Source organism: Hypanus sabinus, chromosome 22, assembly GCF_030144855.1.
Source record: "Hypanus sabinus isolate sHypSab1 chromosome 22, sHypSab1.hap1, whole genome shotgun sequence".
Lineage (NCBI taxonomy): Eukaryota > Metazoa > Chordata > Chondrichthyes > Myliobatiformes > Dasyatidae > Hypanus > Hypanus sabinus.
The window spans coordinates 17,435,554-17,457,758 of record NC_082727.1 but is presented as its reverse complement, the minus strand read 5'-3'; the positions used below and the strand labels follow the sequence as shown (position 1 = coordinate 17,457,758).

The following is a 22,205-nucleotide window of genomic DNA, read 5'->3' as shown; positions in this document are numbered from 1 at the left end:
TGTGAGGATGAATGGTCCCCATCCCATCGTGGTGGGTGTCATCGGAAGCGTGGAGGGGTCCCAGTTGTGCTAACACCTGGTCAGCTGGAATTGCCCATCGGATCCAGGCCTGAACCATCTTGAGGGATGCCCACCATACCTTGCCCTGATGTGCCAAGGTGATTCTTGGATGGGCTGCTCCTGAACCTTTTCACTTCTTTGCCTTTGTCTACCAACCAGACCCACAGTGGCTGTGTGTTTGACGATGGGGGAGGTCCCCAGTGGAAATCTTTTTATGCAGGCGTCCTTCCCCTGTACATTGGTGATCTGGGAGTGAAGGTGTTGCACAGGGCAGTACTGTGCAACAGGTTTGTAAGTTGTTTCACTGACACCCCGTCCATTTGTCCATTTTGTGACCGGGAGGAGTCAGTGTATCACGGAGTGTGAGAGGCTGCAGCCCCTGTCTGAGTATCTGAAGGGGCTGCTCCTCAGGCTTTGATTACACTCCAACCCCACGCTCCTGATGCGTGGGCGCCCAGTATGGATGGGGGCGGGTCACACGGAGGACTTACTGGTGGGCCTGGTCAAGATGGCCACTCACCTGTCCCGGTGGAGGACAGTCGAGGGCTCCACCAGGACCGACTGTCGGCTCCTCCTCCGGGGCTACGTCTGTGTCCAGGTGTCTTTGGAGAGGGAACAGGCGGTCACGATAGGTATAATACGGATTTCCAGGAATGATGGGCCTCCCAGGGAATTGACCGTTATATAGAGAGTAGTAATCATATTTTAATTTGAATCTGTTCACTGACTTGTAAATAACTGGTGTTTATATTTTATGTATTTTGTAGCTTTGTAAAATGGGGGGGGAGTGGTTAAACTAAGCTTCTTTTTGCTTCTTGACACTATTCAGAAGACAACTGCCCAACACCTACCTGACATGCATCTGTCACTCGATATCTCCTCATGTTTGGGGATAACAAAAACTCCTAAATAAATCCATTCCTGCCTTTAATTATGGAACAAGAGGAGAAAGCCTTGATCGATGACCAACTGTCTGACCCCGATCCATGTCCCCACTCCCCCCAGTTCATGCCGCTGTTTGTTTATTCTCAGGAACGTTTCAGTCTCTTCCATCCCTTGTTCGTATCCAAACACCAACTCCCAAAGGTCCTGATGAAGGGTCTTGGCCGAAACATCACCTGTTTGCTCTTCTCCATTGACGCTGCCTGGCCTGCTGAATTCCTCTGGCATCTTGTGTGTGTTGTCCGGAAGATCTTGCCAATCTAAAGGAAAACTGCAGATGTTGCAAATCTGACACGAAAAAAAAAGGAAAGGAAAAAGTGCTGGAGATACCCAGCAGATCAGGCAGCGCCTGTGGAATGAGAAACAGGTCTCATGTTTGTGGTAAAAGACCATTCATCAGAACCGGGAAAACATTTGTCTTAAGGTGAAGAGGATGAGGAGGGATGGATAGGGCACAGAATATCTCAAGGTGAGACTGACAGATGGAATTCCCACCTCAGAGAGGAGCAGAGCTTTCTATTTCTAAAATTTGTCTTTTACGTTCATTCATGGGATGTAGGCTTCACAGACTGAAGCAGCATTGAATTGCTCATTCCTACATGCCCCTGACCATCTGGTATTGAGGCTTCAATGCACAGGACTGCAAGAAGCTGCAGAGGGTTTTAGACTCAGCAATCTCCATTGAGGGCACAATCGTCTCCACTGTCGAGGGTATCTCCAAAAGGCAGTGCCTCGTGAAGCAGACCCTCACTATCTGGGAAATGCCCTCTTCTCATTGCTACCATCAGGGAGAAAGTACAGGAACCTGAAACCCACAGTTAATGATTTAAGAACAGCTTCTTCGCCTTCACCATCAGACTCCTGAACGGTCCATGAACCCTTAAACTCATTGTTATTTTTGTACTATTTATTGATTTATGTAATTTATTGTCACTTAATGTCTTTGCGCTGTACTGCTGCCAGAAAACAGCAAATATCACATCATGTACAGTAAGTCAGTCAAAATAAATCTGATTCTGATCCTAAATCTGAGAAGGTGTGGGGGCAGGGGTTGCTGAGCTGCCTTCTTGAACTGCTGCAGTGCTTGGGAGGTGTGTGACATTGTGGGCATCACTGAATCATGGCTGAAAGAGGATTATAGCTGGGAGCTTAACGTCCATTGTATTGAAAGGACAAGCAAGTGGGCAGATGGGGTGGCATGGCTCTGTTGAATTAAATCAAATCATTAGAAGAAGTGACGTAAGGTTGGAAAGTGTTGAATCATTGTGGGTAGAGCTAAGGAAATGCAAGTGTAAAAAGACCCTGATGGGGAGTTATGTACAGACTACCAAACAGTAGTAAGGGTGTGGCTTTCAAAGTACAATGAAAGGTAGAAAATACAAGCCAAAAGGGCAATGTTACAAGAGTCAAGAGGGATTTCAATATGCAGGTAGATTGGGAAAATTAGGTTGGTGCTGGATCCCAGGAGGGGGGATTTGTAGAATGCTTACAAGATAGCTTTTTAGAGCAAATCATGGTTGAGCCCACTAGGGGACCAACTATTCCGGACTGGATGTTGTGCAATGAACCAGAATTGATTAGAGGGCTTAAGGTAAAGGAACCCTTAAGAGAAAGTGATCATATTATGATCGAATTCACCCTGAACTTTGAGAAGGAGAAGCTAAAGTCGGATGTATCAGCATTTACTGTGGAGTAAAGGCATGAGAGAACAGCTGGCCAGAACTGATTGGAAAAGAACACTGAGCAGCAATGGCTGGAATCTCTGGAAACAATTCGGAAGGTGCATTCCAAAGTGGAGGAAGTATTCTAAAGGCAAGATGACACAGCTGTGGCAAACAAGAGAAGTTAAAGCCAATGTAAAATGTGGAAGACGCCAGCAGTGTGCCACAAGTCCAAGAGTGTCGGGGAGCAGAAGAGTGAGTGAAGTTGCTATTTCTAAGGAGAAGGTCTCTTGGGAAACTGAAAGGACTGAAGGTAGATAAGTCACCTGGACCAGATGGTGTACACCCCAGGGTTCTGAAAGAGGTGGCTGAAGAGATTGGGAAGACATTACTAACGATCTTTCAAGAATCACTAGATTCTGGAATGGTTCCAGAGGACTGGAAAATTGCAAATGTCACTCCACTCTTCAAGAAGGGAGAGAGGCAGAAGAAACAAAATTATAGGCCAGTTAGTCTGATCTCAGTGGTTGGGCAGATGTTAGAGTCGATTGTTAACAATGTGGTTTCAGGGACCTTGGAGGCACATGAGAAAGTAGTCCATAGTCAGCATGATTTCCTCAAGAGAAAATTTTGCCCGACAGATATGTTGGAATTCTTTGAAGAAATAACAAGCAGGTCAGACAAATGAGAATCAGTGGGTGTTAGGTACTTGGATTTTTTGAAGACCTTTGATAAGGTGCCACACATGAGGATGTTTAACAAGTTATGAGCCCATAGTTTTACAGGAAAGATACTAGAATGGATAATGCAGTGGCTGATCAGCAGGAGGCGAAGAGTGAGAATAAAGGGGGCCTTTTCTGGTTAGCTGTTCCACAGGGGGTCAGTGTTGGGGCCGCTTCTTTTTAATTTTTATGTCAGTGACTTGGATGATAGCATTGATGGTTTTGTCAGAGGTTACGAATGATATGAAAATAGGTGGAGGGTCAGGTAATTTTGAGGAAGTGGAGAGGCTACAGAAGGACTTAAGCAGATTCAAAGAATGAGCAAAGAAGTGGCAGATGGAATACAAAGTCAGGAAATGTATGCTCATGCACTTTGGTAGAAGAAATAAAAGGGCAGACTAATTTCTAAAGAACAGAAAATTCAAAAATCTGAGGTGCAAAGGGACTTAGGAGACTTCGTGCAGAATTCACAAAGGTTAATTTGCAGGTTGAGTCTGCAGTGAGGACGGCAAATGTAATGTTAGCATTCATTTCGAGAGGACTGGAATACAAAAGCAAGGACTGTATGTTGAAGGTGTATTCCGTTGGGGAGGGAGTTGCAGGATTTTGACCCAGTGATGGTGAAGAAATAGCCACATATTTCCAATCAGGACGGTCTGTATCTTGGAAGGCAGCTTGCAATAAAATAGAGATAGCAGTGAATTCAACTGTAATTGATGATAAATAGAACCATGCCTGACTTGCTGAGTACTTTCAGAATTTGCCCCATTAGCTTCATCCTCCATCAAGATTTCTTTACAATCTCCTGCTCAGATCATAGGCTTGAGCTTTATTCGAAGCTATAAAGAAAGCTTGTTCATGGCCCAGGGACATTTCCTCATCACCTCCCGAGACCTGGTTTCAAGGATCTTGGAGCAAAGTGTCTTTTTTCTAACCAGATGCGTTGCTTTAAACAGTTTGAATTCTGAACACAAAGTTAAAAATAAATTTGTTAAAATAAATATGTCACTATCCTGAGATTCCTTTTCTTGTGGGTAATCACAGTAAATACAAAGAAACAATAGAGCCACGAAAACTCACACAACAAATATGGACAAGCAACCAAAGTGGGAAAGAGAACAAACTATACAAATACAAAAAAAAGAAAAATTAATAATGATAATAAATAAGCAATAAATATGAATTGTAAAGTGCTTGAAGGACTTCAAGCCAGCAAGTTCTTCAACAATCCAGACAGCCTGTTAATAATGAGGCAACAAACAATGATGCATTGTTTGATGCATGGCTTTTAAGTCATGTCAAGTTTATTGTCATTTAACTATATACATAACGTATATAACATACATAACCATATAATTTATATAGAAGCCAGACCATGTTTCTCCAAACCAGGGTGTAAAGCACAGTAGTATACATAAAATAGATACTACCGTGCTCATTAAGTTTATACTAGTCAACAAATAGACTTTAGGTTAAAGAGTTCTTGATCATCAGTGGATCAAAGGGCCTTTTACTGTACTGTCACTATCTCATCAGCTCTTAAAGTGCTTTTCCAAGGACATTACAAATGAGATATTGAATGGTTTGGGACTATACTCACTGGAAGTCAGAAGAAGGAGGGGACCTTATAGAAATAAATTAAGTCATGAAGCAGATGGGTAAGATAGAGTCAGGAAAATTGTTTCCATTGGTAGGTGAGACTAGAATTAAGGGACAGAGCCTCAAGATTCAAGGAAATAGATTTAGGACAGAGACGAGGAGAAACTGCTTTTCCCAGAGAGAAGTGAATCTGTATAATTCCCTGCCCGTAAGCAGTAGAGCCTACCTCATTAAGTGTATTTAGAACATAGGACAGTACAGCACAATACAGACCCTTTGGCCCTCAATGTTGCATCTTACTCCATGACCAATCTAATGCTTTCTTCCTACACAGCTCACAACACCCCATATCTACCTAAGGGTCTGTTAAATGTCCCTAATGTTCCAGGCACCCGTCACTCCCTCGATAAAAAGTTAGATAAACTCTTCTTTTTATGTCATCTCTCACCAACTTGATTGAGTTTTTTGACAAGGTGACGAGAGAGATTGATGAGGGTAGGACAGTGGATGTTGTCTACATAGATTTTAGTGAGGCATTTGACAAAGTCCCTCATGGGAGGCTAATCCAGAAGATTAAGATGCATGGGGTCCATGGCAAATTGGCTGTTTGGATTCAGAACTGTCTTGTGCATAGAAGACAGAGGGCAGTGGTTGAAGAGATTTATTCGAGCTGAAGGTCTGTAGTTAGTGGAGTCCCTCAGGAATCTGGATTGGGATCTGCTGTTTGTGATGTATATAAATTACCTGGATGAGAATGTAGGTGGATGAGTTGGTAGGATTGCGGATGATACCAAGAATGGTGGAGTTGTGGATGGTGTAGAAGACTGGCAAAGAGTACAGCACAATATAGATCAGTTGCAGATTTGGGCTGAGAAATGGCAGATGGAATTAACCCAGATAAATGTGAAGTGTTGCACCTTAGTGAGACAAATGCAAGGAGATGGTACACTGTTAAGAGCAAGATCCTTAACAGAGCTACTGAGCAGAGAGATCTTGGGATCCAAGTTCATAGCTCCTTGGAAGTGGCTACACAAGTCAATAAAGTAGCTAAGGTGGCTCAGGGAATGCTTGCTTTTATTGGTTGAGGCATTAAATTCAGAAGTCAGGAGGCTATGTTGCAACTTTATAAAACTCTGGTTCTGGACTATTGCATACAGTTCTGGTTGCCCATTGGAAGAAGGAAGTTAAGGCTTTGGAGAGGGTGCAGAAGAGGTTTACCAGGATGCTGCCTGGTTTAGAGGCCATGTGCTGTCATGAAAGGCTGGACAAGCTTGAGCTTTCTCAGGAGTGCTGAAGACTGAGGGGAGATCTGATGGAGGTTTACAAGATTACGAGAGGCACAGGTAGAGTAGACGGGGAGTATTTGTTTCCCAGGGTTGAGATCTCTAATACCAGAGGGCATGCATTGAGGTGAGAGGGGGTAGGTTCAAGGGTGATGTGAGGAGGAAGTTTATTATCAGAGAGTCATGGATGTCTGGAATGCACTGCCTGGTACGGTGGTAGAGGCAAATACATTAGAGGCTTTTAAGAGACGTTTAGATAGAAATGTGGCTGTAAGAAGGATAGAGGGATATGGACATTGTGTAGGTAGGAAAGATTAGTGTTTGGGTGTTTTTTGATTTGCTTTTTAACTGGTTCAGCACAGCATTGAGGGCTGAATGGCCTTTTCCTGTGCCATACAGTTCTATGTTGTCAATAAATTAAGAGTTTTGGGGGCAAAGCAGGTATGTGGAGCTGATTCCATGACCAGAGCAGCCGTATTTGAATTGTGGAGGCGGCTCCACAGTCAAGTAACCTACACCTGCTCCTATTTCTTATATGGGGATTGTTTCCGCATTCATCAGCCTATCAGAGAGTGAGCCTCGGACCCCACCACTCATTGAGTAAAGTTGCCTATTTTCAATTGCCCCCTGTCAGACTCAGGTTTATTTCACTGACATACAGAATGCCGTGAAATTTGATGTACTGTGGCAGCAGCGCAGTGCAATCATAATTAAAAACTATAAATGAAAATAAGAAATGTATATAAGAAATACATTAACCAAGTAGTGCAAAAAGAGACCAAAAATAGTGAGCTGGTGTTCATGGGTTGGTTCATTGTCTGTTCTGAGGGTGGAGGGGAAGAAGCTGTCCTAAAATATTGAGTGTGGGTCTTCAGGCTCCTGTACCTCCTCCTTAATGGTGGCAGTGAGAAGAGGGCATGTTCTGGGTGATGAAGACCTTCCTGACAGATGCCACCTTTTTGAAGAGTCACGTTTTGAGGATGACCCCCATGCAGGGAGGGTAGTGATCATGTTGGAGCTGGCAAAGTTCATGACCATCTGCCGCCTTTTCCAGTCCTGTGCAGTGACCCCTCCGTACCTGACGGTAATGCAGCCAGTCACAATGCCTTCCATGGTACATCTGTAGAAATTTACCAGAGTGGTAACACTTGAGTGGATAATATATCCAACAGTGTTGAGATGATAGACTCTCTGCTTCACAGGCTTTGTCCAGGCTTCCCTATATTTTACTCTCACAGACACTCAGCCTCTGCCTCTCCTTGACTTGAATAGGGACGGACGTGGCCACTCACCTGGAGGTGACCTGGCCAGGAGGCGCATTCACCTCCCGAGGCATCTCCCTCGGTGACATGAACTCTACCATTGAAGTGCTGTTTCCAGGAAATGGAGGAGAAGTCAGCAACCTGGAAATTGAGGTACAAGGGAAGCTGGGGAGCCCTTGCACTCTCCTCTCGCTCTCCCCCTCACTCGCTCAATCATTCCCCCATTTGGATCTGACTAATGGACCCCACCAATGTGTTTTGGTACAGGAACAGTTCCCTTACTGTTTCCCTAGTTAACTCCGGCTGGTCCTCACTAGCTCTCTCTAGATCTGGGACTCACCTGTATGGTTCTCAATTTCCCAGTTCTTGTCTCTGTCTCTATCACTGTTTCTGTCTCTGTCTCTATCAATCTCTATCTCTGTCTCTGTCTCTCTGTCACTCTCCCTTTTTCTATCATCTCACTCTTTCTCCCTACTTTTCTCTCATTTTGATCTCTTTTGTTGTCTCCTCTCTCTTTATGCTTCTCTCCCCACATCCTCTCTCAATCTCTCTCCCTCTCACTCTTGCTCTCTCTATCTTTCCTGTCTCTCTCTCTCCCTCTCTCCTGTCCTGTCTCTGTTTCTCTCTATCATTAACTCTTTCTGCCCCTTCTCCCCTCTCTCTATCTATCTCCCTCTCTCTGTCTCTTCCAGACTCCTCCATGTGAAGAAACATCCTTTAATTAAAGAAAATAACTTGCTAATGCTAGGAATCTGAAATAAAAAAGATGTGAGTGGAACCACACTGCAAATCGGCAGCACCGGAGATGTCGTTTGACCTTCTGATTATTTCCAGTATTTTGTTTTTAGTCCTGCTACAACTCAACATCAACTCTATCTGTACTTTCCCCAATGCAAGTCTCTCTCTCTCTCTCTCTCTCTCCTTAACTGTGTCCCTGGGGTGATTTCACCAATCCCTGTCCAATTTCAACAAAACATCTGTGATTTTGCACTCCCTCCCATGCCAGTATAGCCACCAATCTGTCTATCTTGTATTTCCTCAGTGTGGACGAGGATTTACCACTGACGGAAGAGGTCGCTGTATTGGTGAGTCAATACTGTACTGAATCGGTGAGCCCTGTGATCTGGAAATAAGGTTGTAGGGGAGGCGTCATTTTATGAATACATTTTTAAGTGTGCACTGGGGAAGAGCGATCATAACATGACAAAAATTCACATTTAGCTCCAGAGTGATAAACTGAGATCTGAAATTATCGTCTTAATTTTACTTTGTAACTATGCCACATTGGTTTGAAATTTTCCCATTAATAAATTGTTTTAACTGTTGTTAATGTGCCCACCTCATCCACTATTTCTGTCAGCTTATTCCCAAATAGGCACCACTCTTTGTGCAACAATGAAGCTGCTCCTGATTTCCCTTTTAAATCTCTCACCTTTGATGTTAAACACATGCACGTTTGTTTTTAGTAGCCCTCCCTGGGAGAGAGACTTCCTGCTGTCACCCTGTCTATGCCCCTCATGTCCTTTCAGGTCACCCCTCAATTTCCTATGTTCCGGCGAATAACTTTGCTGCAGCCTTTGTAGTTCATGGTGCTCCTGATTCCATCTCCATACCTGCTCTCCCAAGTAAAGGGCCTAAGCATAAAGAAAGATAGTGTCCTGAAAGCTATGGACAGGTGATGGTGGGGTCAGGCAGTGGGTTTCAGTTCCACTCAGTGTGTTGGTCACAGAAACCAGCCTCCCCTCCACTCTGACTACACTGCTCGTTGTCTCAGTAAAGCAGACTCGCTCCATCCCGGGCATTCACTCTTCTCCCCTCCCTTCAGGCACAAGATACAATAGCCTGACACCACATAATACCAGCACAAGGACTGCTTCTGTCCCACTGCTATCGGACTATTGAATGGTTCCCTAGTACGATGAGATGGATTCAACCTCACAATCAACCCTGTTATGAGCTTGCACCTCACTGTCCACCTGCACCACACTATCTCAGTAGCTGTTACACTCTGTTATTGTTTTCCTTGGTACTACCTTGATGCAGTGTGTAATCAATTGATCAGGATGGATGATATGTGACAAGCTTATCACTGTGCGTGTGACAAAAATAAACCAATTCCAAGTCCATTCACTCACTCTCCCTTCTCTTTCTCTTGCTCTCTTTTCCCTCTCTTCACTCTCTCTCCTTTTCCATATCTTCCTCCCTCTCTCTCCCTCCTCCCACCTTTCATTTTCCCACTCTCACTCCCTCTCTCTACCTCCTGCTCTCCCTCTCTCCCACTCCCCCTCTCTCTGCTTCCCATCCCTTCACTCTCCCACGCTACCTCCAAACCCACCCTGTAGACGAGGACGAGTGTGGCAGCTTCCCACTGCCCTGTCCCAGCGACAGGCCCGTCTGCATCAACATGTTCGGGAGCTACAGGTGTCGCCCCAACCGGAGGTGCAATCGGGGCTACGAGCCCAACGAGGACGGGACGGCATGTGTAGGTGAGTGTCCCCTACAGCCCAGTTCTCTTCATTAAAACAGTCAACCGCAGCCGTACCTCTCATCTACTTTGCCCCCATTTTGAACATCAGCAATTCATCCCTCTCTATCCCCTGGAAAAGCTTCTGCATCAGGTCCCAGGGACCATGCCCCAAGGAGATACTCCTAAGTTTCCTAAACCTTTCCAGAAACATGGGGAAGGAACCAATGAACTTCAGCAAACTTTTAGCAGGTTTTAGTCATCATATAGTCTATCAAGGGCCCTTCCATAAATGCCTGCATCTCCACTAGATACTGCAAAGTGCCAGCACTCTTGTACCTGGGCCATTCTTTACAGAACAATGGTACCATTGTGAAATCACCACCAGGTTTCACATCTTCCCAGTGCAACTTCAATTCAAATAATTAAATGAAGCTGGAATGAAAAACTCAGTAACTAGTTTAATCACTCGAATCGAGTTTGATGTTCCCCTAAGTGGGTCGTCAGAGGGCTGTAGAGGTCGATCTGGGATCCACGTACCACAATGGATTTTCTCAATAGAGAGGGAGTTCTGTGGGTGACTTTGTTTAACGTGGGGAAGCTGATGGACGGGCAGCCACAGGTTGGTGTCAGGGTCCTGTTGCGTGGAAAGCAAGACAACTGGGGATCCTTCATTGCTGCACTTCTCCCCTGCCTTCACTGACATTGTGATGTATCACCTTCCACCAGCCCAGCCGTCGGGTCGCCCTTCGTCTGGAACCTCCCCTCTGACCTTACTATCATGGATGACCCAACCCAGAGGGAAACGCCAGCGGCTAAACTCCACACGGCATTGCTCTCAGGATCTCAGGAGCTCACAGGCCTCTCTGCCATGATATGGTGATGATCCTCGGAGAAATCAGTGACTGTTGGCCCACAAAGCTGTGCCGAACATGTCTCTACCTTAGAACTGCCTAGGCTTTACCCATAGCCCTCTATTTTTCTAAGCTCCATGTAGCCATCCAGGAGTCTCTTAAAAGATCCTGTCATATCCGCTTCCACCGCTGCCGCCGTCAGCCCATTCCACACACTCACCACTCTGCGTAAAAAAACTTACTCCTGATATCTCCTCTGTACCTACTTCCAAGCTGTGTCCTCTCGTGCTAGCCATTTCAGCCCTGGGGAAAAGCCTCTGACTATCCATAGAACCATAGAACATTTCAGCACGTAAATAGGCCTTTTGGCCCTTCTTGGCTGTGCTGAACCATTTTTCTGCTTAGTCCCACTGACCTGCACCTGGAATATATCCCTCCATAAACCTCTCATCCATGTACCTGTCCAAGTTTTTCTTAAATGTTAAAAGTGAGGCCACATTTACCACTTCATCTAGCAGCTCATTCCACACTCCCACCACTCTCTGTGTGAAGAAGCCCCCCTTAATGTTCCCTTTAAACTTTTCCCCCTTCACCTTTAACCCATGTCCTCTGGTTTTATTCTCCCCTAGCCTCAGTGGAAAAAGCCTGCTTGCATTCACTGTATGTATACCCATCATAATTTTATACACCTCTATCGAGTCTCCCCTCATTCTCCTACGCTCCAGGGAATAAAGTCCTAACCTATTCAACCTTTCTCGGTAACTCAGTTTCTCAAGTCCTGGCAACATTCTTGTAAACCTTCTCTGCACTCTTTTAACCTTATTAATATCCTTCCTGTAATTCAGTGACCAAATCTGCAGACAATACTCCAAATTCAGCTTCACCAATGCCTTATACAACCTCATCATAACATTCCAACTCTTATACTCAATACTTTGATTTATAACAGCCAATGTACCAAAAGCTCTCTTTACAACCCTATCTACCTGTAACGCCACTTTTAGGGAATTTTGTATCTGTATTCCCAGCTCCCTCTGTTCTACTGCACTCCTCAGTGCCCTACCATTTACCTTGTATGTTCTACCTTAGTTTGTCCTTCCACACGATCAATGCCTCTCATTATCTTGTACACCTCCATCAGGTCACCTCTCATCCTCCGTCACTCCAAGGAAAAAAGGCCGAGTTTACTCAACCTATTCTCATAAGGCATACTTCCCAATCCAGGCAACATCCTTGTAAATCTCCTCTGCACCCTTTCCATGGTTTCCACATCCTTCCCACAGTGAGGTGACCAGAATTGAGCACAATACTCCAAGTGGGGTCTAACCAGCATCCTATATAGATGCAACATTACCTCTCAGATCTTAAACTCAATCCCACGATTGATGAAGGCCAATGCACCATATGCCTTCTTAACCACAGAGTCAACCTGTGCAGCAGCTTTGAGTATCCTATGGATTCAGTCCCCAAGATCCCTCTGATCCTCCACACTGCCAAGAATGTTACCATTAATACTATATTCTGCCTCATGTTCTCTCTTTATACTGTGAACCATTGCAAGCTGGATAGATAAAGATAAGGACAATCCATGAAACAGCAGAGACAGAAATACAGAAACACCGCTAGTAAAATTGAGTGAAAATCTACCAAAAATTCACAAACAGGTGCTCATATAAACCAAGAAGCAAGCATAACAAATGTAAAACGGCAAGAAGTTTAAGCTCAAGTTCAAGTTTAATTGTCATTCAACCATACATGAATATCCATGAGCACAGCCAAATGAACAGTGTTACTCCAGGGCCAAGGTGCAAAACAAATTACCAACAGCAATACACAGCACGAAGGACACATATAGCACATATAAGATAGCAGTAAAATAGAGTCACACAAAAAATATATAATCCAAGTCCCTGGGTCCACAAATGTTGCAGCAGTGTTCAGTTGAACTCAATACAGCTTTCCTTTCACTGAGCAAACACTGGAGGGCAGCACCAATGACAGCACCAATGACAGCATGCCAATGACACCAATGACTCTGCCGCTTGAGGCCAAGTCCTCACTGCAACCAAGGCCATGCAGCTCCCCTTCCCTCAGTCCCCCCAAATGAGTTGAATTGACTGTATTTCTTACATCTGTTACATACATGAGGAGTAAAAATCCATTATGTTTCATCTCCATCTAAATGTGCAATCATGGTAATTTATAATGAATAGAACAGTCAATGTAATATAGGGTATACTCAAATCAGTGTGAGTTCATCAGTCTGATGGCCTGGTGGAAGAAGCTGTCCTGGAGCCTGTTGGTCCCGGCTTTTCTGCTGCAGTACCACTTCCTGGATGGTAGCAGCTGGAATAGATTGTGGTTGTGGTGACTTGGGTCCCCAATGATCCTTCTGGCCCTTTTTACACACCTATTCTAGTAAATGTCCTGAATCATGGGGAGTTCACAACTACAGATGCATTGGGCTGTCCACACCACTCTCTGCAGAGTCCTGCAATTGAGGGAGGTACAGTTCCCATACCAGGCAGTGATGCAGCCAGTCAGGATGCTCTCAATTGTGTCCCTGCAGAAAGTTCATAGGATTTGGGGGCCCATACCAAACTTCCTCAACCGTCTGAGATGAAAGAGGCACTGTTGTGCCTTTTTTACCACACAGCTGGTGTGTACAGACCACGTGAGACCCTTGGTGATGTGGATGCCATAGAACTTAAAGCTGTTTACCCTCTCAACCCCAGAACCATTGATGTCATTAGGGGTTAGCCTGTCTCCATTCCTCCTGTAATCCAGAACCAGCTCCTTTGCTTTTGCGACATTGAGGGAGAGGTTGTTTTCTTGACACCACTGAGTCGGAGAGAATACTACTTCCCTGTAGGCCACCTCGATATTGTTTGAGATGAGGCCAATCAATGTAGTGTCCTCAGCAAATTTAATTAGCAGATTAGAGCTGTGAGTGGCGATACAGTCATGGGTATACAGAGAGTAAAGGAGGGGACTTAGTACACAGCCCTGAGGGACTCTTGTATTGAGAGTCAGTGAACTGCAGCATTCCACATTACCAATGCCCAACAGAGTCTTGCATTCTCAATAAGAGCGGCTAAAACAATCACTCACTGTTAGACTGCACATTGCCTTCATACTCTGACTCCAGTCCACACCAGCCAGCTCCTTCAGTTTCCTGCAAAAGTGTAACTCACTAACAGGGTGGACTGGCAATACTTTAAGTTCTGAATGTGCAGCAAGGTCTTGCAATTGTAAGAATCTGTTTAGGGAAGACAACGCCTTTGGTTGGCCCTGTAGAAGCCACTGCGTCTGAGAACACCGCCATCTTACCAGAGACCGAATAACCGAAGAACAATGACAATTTAGACCTGAGTCCAACGAGTTGTATTTTACCATTCTCCAGCAGAGGACATCTGCTGTTCCTGTGAGATGATGGAGTTGATTTTGAAGTGCCTTAGGTGATCACAAGGATTGAATCAGTTTTATTATCACTGACTCAGATAACATGATATTTGTTTTGCGGCAGCAACACTGTGCAAAGACATAAAATGGCTATAGCTTTCAAAATAAATAAATAACGCAAAAGAGGAACGATGAGGTGATGTTTATTGGTTCATGGAAATCTGATGGGGAAGAAGCTGATACTAAGTTGTTGAGTGTGGGTCTTCAGCATCCTGTATCTCCTCACTGATGGTAGCAATGAGAAGAGGGCATGTCCTGAATGATGAGGACCCTTGGTTGACGGATGCCTCTTTCTTGAGTAACCGCCTTTTGGAGATGTCTTTGATGCTGGGGAGGGTTGTGCCAGTGATGGAGCAGGCTGGGCCTACAATCCTCCATCGCCTTTTCTGATCCTGCACATCAGGGCCTCCGTACCAGATGGAGATGCAATTAATTAGAATGCTCTCCAGAGTCAGTGCTTAATCTCTCCCTGTTTAACTTCCTTCTTCCTGGGAATCCCCAGCCAGTGTATAACACTCCACTTCTGAGCAACAAGCACCCATCCACAAATGCTCCTCCCTACCTCCCAAATTGTCACACTGCACTAGGGAGTAAGTGATTGTTTCAGACTGTATTGATTGTAAAGCTGTATTGTTATCTCTTGTACTTGTTCAATGCCTGCTGTGTATCCCCAGAGAAATCTCTGCTTTTGGTAAACTCTGTAGTTCCTGGTAACCCGTTCACCTCTGTCCCTTTTTCTCTCTCCTCCTGATCCTCCAGTTCCTCACACGCCCCACCTCAGGCTCCCTCACCCCATTTCTTTCCCCTCCTCCACCCGTTCCATTTGTCCATTGGCCACACACTGCTCCCACTGGGTGCCCTCCCCACCTCCCTCACTTGGTTCCATGCTCCACCTTCCTTAGATTAGATTCCACCTTCTGCAGCCCTTTGTGACCCCACCCATCACCTCCCAGCCTCTGTTATTATTCCCACTCCCTGCTCCTCCATCTGCCCATCAACCCCTCATCGTGATCCACCCATCACCTCCCAGCCTCTGTCATTATTCCCACTCCCACTTTTCCATTTATTCATCAAGACCTCTCCTTGATGCAGCCTCTGTCATTATTCCCACTGCCCCCTCCTCATCTGCCCATTAACCCCTCAGCTGAATCCACCCATCACATGCCAGCTCTTGCTCCAGCCCTCCCCCAGCTCCTTACACCTGCTATCTCTCAGTCCACAAATGAACTGGACACAAAATATCAGTAGTCCATTTCCTCCCTCAGATTCTGCTCCAGCTTCCAGTATCTGCAGTCTCTTGTGTCCCCCCCTTTGTTTTAATTGTGGTTGCTTTCAACTGTGTCCTGCAATAAGCTTCGATACAAATCTTTCTTCCTTCCTCTTCCTTCTTTTCTTTCTCTTCCTAACCAGCCCAAGTTGCGTACTTTGGAGGAGGGTTCTCATCCGCTCCACAGTCCACCTGTCCTCTCTACTTCATCGTGCTTCTTCCTAGCCTCATCTGCTGGCTCCAGGCCTGAGAGCCAGATCTACTCCCCGGCAACTTAACATTTGGAAACCCTCTGTCTTCCACTGCCTCAGCTGTCCATGGTTTGAACAGGATTGAGAAAAAAGAAACAACCACGGCAATTTTCCTCTCTCTCGGTTTGCTGCCTTTCGGTGCACCGTGCAATCAAACTCCCGGTGAAGCCACAATCTCGGGCACACACAGGATGTTCCCATCGAACGGAAAAATTCCAGCGATTCCCCCTTCGATCGTCCGCTGTAGAGCAACCCGAGGCCAGGCACACTGGAAACCCAGGAGGTGTTTGATCGGAATTTGATTGTATGATACCAGAGTGATAAGCACAAAAGCCAGACAGCGAAGACTCAGAGGATTCACACAGCACACTCGTGGTGCACGTGTAATGTGCACATGCACATACATTCCCAAATACACTCACACATGCCATACACACAAGTGAATAAACAAATACGTGTCATATACAGACATGTAATCTATAGGGACACCCAGAACATACACCTGCAGACATATATAAACACACTTAGCACTGAGGTGCACATATAGGTGTAGATACACAAACAACCTACACAACATGCCTATGTGTACGTACACACACACACACACACACACGCACACACACACACACCACCTACACACACACACACACACACACCTTTCCTTTATCTCTACAACTATGCTTAATAAAAGTAAATTGTTTGCGATAGTTTGGACAGCTGTGCGTGGGTTACAGTGGTTTGCTCTCGGGCTGAGCTGGAGCACTGGGTTGTACGTGACAAGGCTGGGTTTCTGTATCGTGTGTGACTGTGTGACGTCCTCACTCCGTCCGCAACTGGGCAAAGCAAATGGCCCCCTCCTGCTGCCGCTTCTTCAATCGACGTGCTGTAGACCAGTCTGAGCTGGAACTGCTCCTCTAGCCAGGCAGAGAGCTAACAGCACCGAAGCAGGAAGCTCAGACATCACCGGCGCACAGTGGCTACAGCGGGATATCACAGGACCTCTGGCCGTTGTATTGGGTTGAACATTATTCATGGACTGTGTTGTAAAACAGAGTTGGTGTCTAACCCTACACCCACTGGAGAATTGGGGTGGGGGTGGAGACAGCGGGGTGGATGGTTACTCAGACATAAAGGCCACTCGGCCCATCAAGGCTGTGCTAGCATTCGGTCAAATCATGGGTTGTTCACACTGGTCTCAATTCCTCCATCTCCTTAATATTTATCTCCAGTTTAAATATATCGAATGACCCGGCCTCCGCCACCTTCTGGGGCAGAGAATTTCACCGACAGGGTGTGCCACGGGGTGTTTGGCTGCATGGTCCATGAAAGTGTTAAATTGGTTCATTATTGTCACCTGTACCGAGGCACGCTGTTAACTGTAGATTGCATTACATCAGTACATCCAGATAGCAAAGGAAAAATAAAGTGTTACAGCTACAGAGAAAGTGCAGTGCAGGCAGACAATGAGGTGCAAGATCATAACGGGGTAGATGGTGAAGTCATCGTACTAGAGAATCATTCACTAATTCTATAACAGCTGTCCTTGAGTCTGGTGATGCATACTTTTGGGCTTTTGCACCTTCTGCCCGGTTGGTGGGAGGCAGGAGAGGAGAGAAGACCCATGGTGGGCCTTTGATTAAGCTGGTTTTGTGACCAGGAGCTTGAGAAATCCACAGAGGGAAAACAATTCATAAATTGAATTCCCACACACCCCCCCATCCCAGGTGGTAAGGGACTCAATGGCTCCCCTGCAGAAAAATGTGTCAGTGAGACGTGGGGGTGCTGCCTTTCTCCTCACGTCTCTCCCAGCTCCTGCTCAGGACCAGAGGGTCCGGGAATTGCGGTCTCTTGCACCCCTCTAGCTGGCTGTGGTAGCACTGTCTCTCTCGATAATGGAAGACTGCCCAGTAAAGAAGCAGGCACCCTCCAACACTTCTTTGAAGTGGGGGAGTTCAGAAAGGAAACAGATTGTGAAAGATGCAAGAAATCATGATTTTAGCAATCTTCCACAGGAAAAGAGTTTCGACCAGAGACACTGACTGTTTGCTACCCTGCCTAACCCACTGAGTCCCCCCAATTTCGGCATGCAGTGCCTGCTGTCCCTTGTGTCCCAGTCCTGGCACTTGGCTCCTCAGCAGCATGACTGGTTTATTGCTGACAGGTCCCGGTCCGCAGCCCTCGAACCATTGGCACCCTGCACACTGCTCCATGTCCAGCCCAGTCTGGACACCTCCCTCGCATTTCCACACCCCCACGTCACCACCCTCACATTTCAGTACCCACATTCCCTGCCCCTCCCTCACCACTCCACCCCATTTCACCCCCATGCCCACATCCTTTTCCCAACCCCATATTCCTTCTCCACCCCACATCCAAGGTACTCCAAAAGTTAGAAGGAAAGCTTAAATCATATTTCAGTGCACAGATAATGCTTGGAATTGCTTGAAATAATGTCTTTGTAGTATCTATTGTTCCATGGAGTATGATGTCTTCATCCTGTGTGGTGACCTAATTTGATCCTGAATGTGATGTCACAATGCTGCACCTGGATATGATATCATATATTTACAACATACAGTATGATATCATCACATTAGTATCTGGAGATGATGTCATCACATCCATGCATGGATATGATGTCATACTGTATATTGCCCACATATAATGTCATCGCAGCTGTGCATGGATATGATGTCATATGTTACCTGCATAAGATGCCATCCCATTGTCCCCGAATGGGGGGATCTGTTAGATTGCACTGAGAAATTATGTCATGTTGCAGCTGATGTGATATCAACCTGGTGACCATGACACTGGGCTGCAACTGCCCAGGTAGAATTATGAAGTGTTCTTCCCCCATGAGGGGATCTTACTCTAGAGGCAGAGCTGTCCCAGGTGGGAGTTCTTCACATCGTAGGTTGGGTGGGTCAACGTTGCCAAGAAAGCACAGGGGTCAGAGATGGGTTTGACCTGGGAAGCAGTGTCACCAGGAGCAGAAACCCAGCTCTTTTTGTCCATCCAGGAGCCAATCCCATTGCAGGAGACTGGCTCAGAATATGGGCCAAACTCTCCCACCATCTCTGGGGACAAAATGAGAATATGGCACACAACCCCACATCCAAGGCCCACGTCCCAGCAAACGCCTTTTGTCGTAAGGTTGGCCTCGGATATGAGTAGGTGGTAACTGCTCAGGCTGCACAGGAGATAGGGTCTTTTCCACCTTTAGCCGCTGTGGCCCCTACCCACTGGGTGGGGGGGGGAAGTCTCAGGATGGTGCCACAAATTCCCTCCCCACACCAGGGTGAAGAGAAGCTCTCGTATCACTGAGTGAGCCCTGCGCCTACATCCAGGGTCACCTGTTCCGAGTGGGTGAATCTGTGACCCTTGAACGTGACTTGCCCAGTGAGCGGCGAGCGTTGTCCGTTACTTCCCGTTGGACACTGTGTATTGGTCTGCAAACAAATATGCATTTCAATGCTCCTGGTCTCTGTCTCCTTCTTTCAACCGATCATTTTCAGCAGGTGGCCCTTCGTGGGATTTTACACGTCATTGTAAAATGGCTGCCTGCTCCCATTCAGAGTTAGTCAGGTTTCCATAGAGAGTTACAACACAGACACGGACCCTTCAGTCCACTGAATCCACGCTGGCCGTCAACCACCCAGGCACACCAAGACCATAAGACATAGGAGTAGAATTATGCGATCAAGTATGCACTGACATTCAATCATGGTATTTTTCCCCAACTCCATTTTCCTGCCTTCCCCCCATAATGCTTAATCCCCACCCCCCACCAATCAAGACCCTATCAATCTCTGCCTGAAAAAATAACTCAATAACTTGGCTGCCACAGCCCTCTGTGGTAACAGACTCCACAGATTCACCACCCTCTGGTTGAAAAAATTCCTCCTTATTTCAATTTTAAATGGATGTCCCTTTATTTTGAAGCTGTAGCCTCTGGTCCTAGAATCTCCTGTTGATGGAAACATCTACACATTGATTCGATCCAGTAGTTTTCAATGAGATCCCTCCACCCTACACCCCCACTTTATCCTTCTGAACTCCATTAATTACAGGCTCAGAGATATCAACGCTCCTCCATTCAGCCTTTGATTTCCAAGATCCAGAGATTTCTGTTAACTTCCTCTGGACACTCTTCAGGCCAGTGCTTCCTTCCTTAGATATGGGGACCAACTTGCTCACAATATCCCAAATCCAGATTCAGACATATTTATCACATGTACATTGAAACATACAGTGAAATGTGTTGATTGGGCTAACAATGATGTGCCGTGGGCAAGTGTCACCCCGCACTCTGGCGCCAATATCCTGCACTGATTCCATCTCAATCTCCCCAGGTTCCCCAGAGATCCTACCCCTCACCAACACATTGGAGTGGGTGGAAATTGAAGCACGCGGATCCACGTTATCACAGAGAGAATGTGCAAACTTCCCACACAGACAAAACCCAAGGTGGGATTGACCTGGGTCGATGGAGCTCTGGGGCAGTGCTCTATCCATTACGCCTCTGTGTTGCCATAAAGCAATCCAGGCTGGTAGAGTCATAGAGATGTTGAGAATTCAGCGCCAAAAAACATCATTTGGTCTACCTAATCTGTACCAAACTAGTCCCATTGACCTCCACCTGGACCATAGCCCTTCATACTCCTCCTATCCACATACCTATCCAAATTTCTCCTAACTGTTGAAATCAAAATCGCATCCACAACTTGTTCTGGCAGCTCGTTCTACACTCTCACTATTCTCTGAAGAAGCTGCCCCTCAGGTTCCCCTTAAACATTTCACCTTTCACCCTTAATCTATGACCTCCAGTTGTTGTCTCACCCAGCCTCAGTTATGTGAGTACAGTTATACAAGACTGAACTGGTTTGAACTGTCTAACAGTTTAGTCACTCAGCACAGAATGGAGGTTAGTCAGCTGCGGGCACCAAGTTTTCGGCTCCAGGGAACATTAACTAGCCTGTTTTGTGCCCAGTGCCATCCCAGCATGTCTTGTGTCCAATGCCATCCCATCAAGTCCCCTGACTGTGTTTTGTGCCTAATGCCATCCTGGCACATCCTCTGACTGTGCTTTGTGCCAGTGCCACCTTAGTACGTCCTCTGACTGTGCTACCTTAACGAGCATTTATCCAAATCTCTCCACAACAGTAAAACACAGCACAGGCCCTTTGACCCACAATATTGTGCAGTTTATTTAACCTCCGCTAAGATCTATGTAACCCTTCTCTTGCACATAGCCCACTGGTTTTCTGTCATCCATGCGGTGCTAGAGACAGATACATCAAGGACACTTAATAGGCACATGGGTGATAGAAAAAATGATCTAAGTCCTATAGGAGGGAAGGATTAGACTGATCTTAGCGGAGGTTAAAAGGTTGGCACAACATTGTGGCTGAGGGGCCTGAACTGTGCTGTAATGCTCTTTGCTCTGATGCCTAAGAGACTCTTGAATGTCCCTAATGTAGCTGCCTCTACTACCACACTTAGCACTGTGCCCCACACTTTAATCACTCAGCCCTCTCTGTGTAAATAACTTACTGGACCTTTGACTTCTCTCTCTACTTTCCTCCAACCACTTTTAAATTATGCCCCTCTCGTATTAGCCACTTATGCCCTGGCGGGGGGTAATCTCTGGATCTATCATCTATGACTCTTTCCTCTTATACACAGTTCAGATTTTGCACACTGAAGACCTCACGATTAGCAGCGAGGAGCCACACACTGGAGAGAACAGGGAGTTCACATCACTGGCACAGTTTGAGCAGGGATGTCTCAAAGCACGAATCACTCAATGCTGGGCCTACATCGGGCAAAGGCCAGCAAAAATATCGTTAAAAAGACAGAAATTACACTAAATGTGTATGAATCCTCGCTTGGAGCAGAATACGTTCTGGAACTTATAGTTTTGTGGCAGCAGTGCAGTGTAAGTTTACAAAGCAAACGAGTAATGTTGAGGCAGTGTTCATGGTCCGTTCAGAAATCTGGTGGTGGAAGGTAAGAAGCTGCTCCTGAAACATCCAGTGTGTGTCTTTGGGCTCCTGTGCCTCCTCCCTGACGACAGCAATGAGAAACGGGCCTGTCTGGATGGATGCCATCTTCCTGAGGCACTGCCTCTTCAACCTGTCCTCAGTGGTGGGGAGGGGTTGGGTCTGTGATGTGTATATTATACAAAGTGTGGAGAGGCTTGTGGCAGTGGTGTCGGAAATATATTTTTAAACTTTATTTTGAGATACAGGACAGAACAGGCTCTTCTGGCTCAAAGAGTCACACTGCTCAGAAACCCAGCTATTTAACCCTAGACTGGTCACAGGACAATTTACAATGAACAATTAACCTACTGAAACTCTTTCGAATGAGGGA

The 22,205-nt window shown here is 46.0% G+C and overlaps 1 protein-coding gene across 3 annotated transcripts in view; it reads left to right on the top strand.

Moving 5' to 3' along the window:
• Positions 1-22,205, top strand: part of crtac1b (cartilage acidic protein 1b) — a 325,818-nt gene that overhangs the window by 262,908 nt on the left and 40,705 nt on the right. The window contains exons 12-15 of one of the 3 annotated variants that reach the window (XM_059947158.1): positions 7,540-7,682; positions 8,572-8,614; positions 9,872-10,015; positions 15,720-19,307. In XM_059947158.1, coding sequence (XP_059803141.1) covers positions 7,540-7,682; positions 8,572-8,614; positions 9,872-10,015; positions 15,720-15,826 — 437 coding nt within the window. In that variant the 3' untranslated portion in view covers positions 15,827-19,307. Of the gene's footprint in view, positions 1-7,539; positions 7,683-8,571; positions 8,615-9,871; positions 10,016-10,722; positions 14,720-15,719; positions 19,308-22,205 lie in introns of those variants that run through there. The other 2 variants (XM_059947157.1, XM_059947159.1) reach the window with 2 other exon arrangements.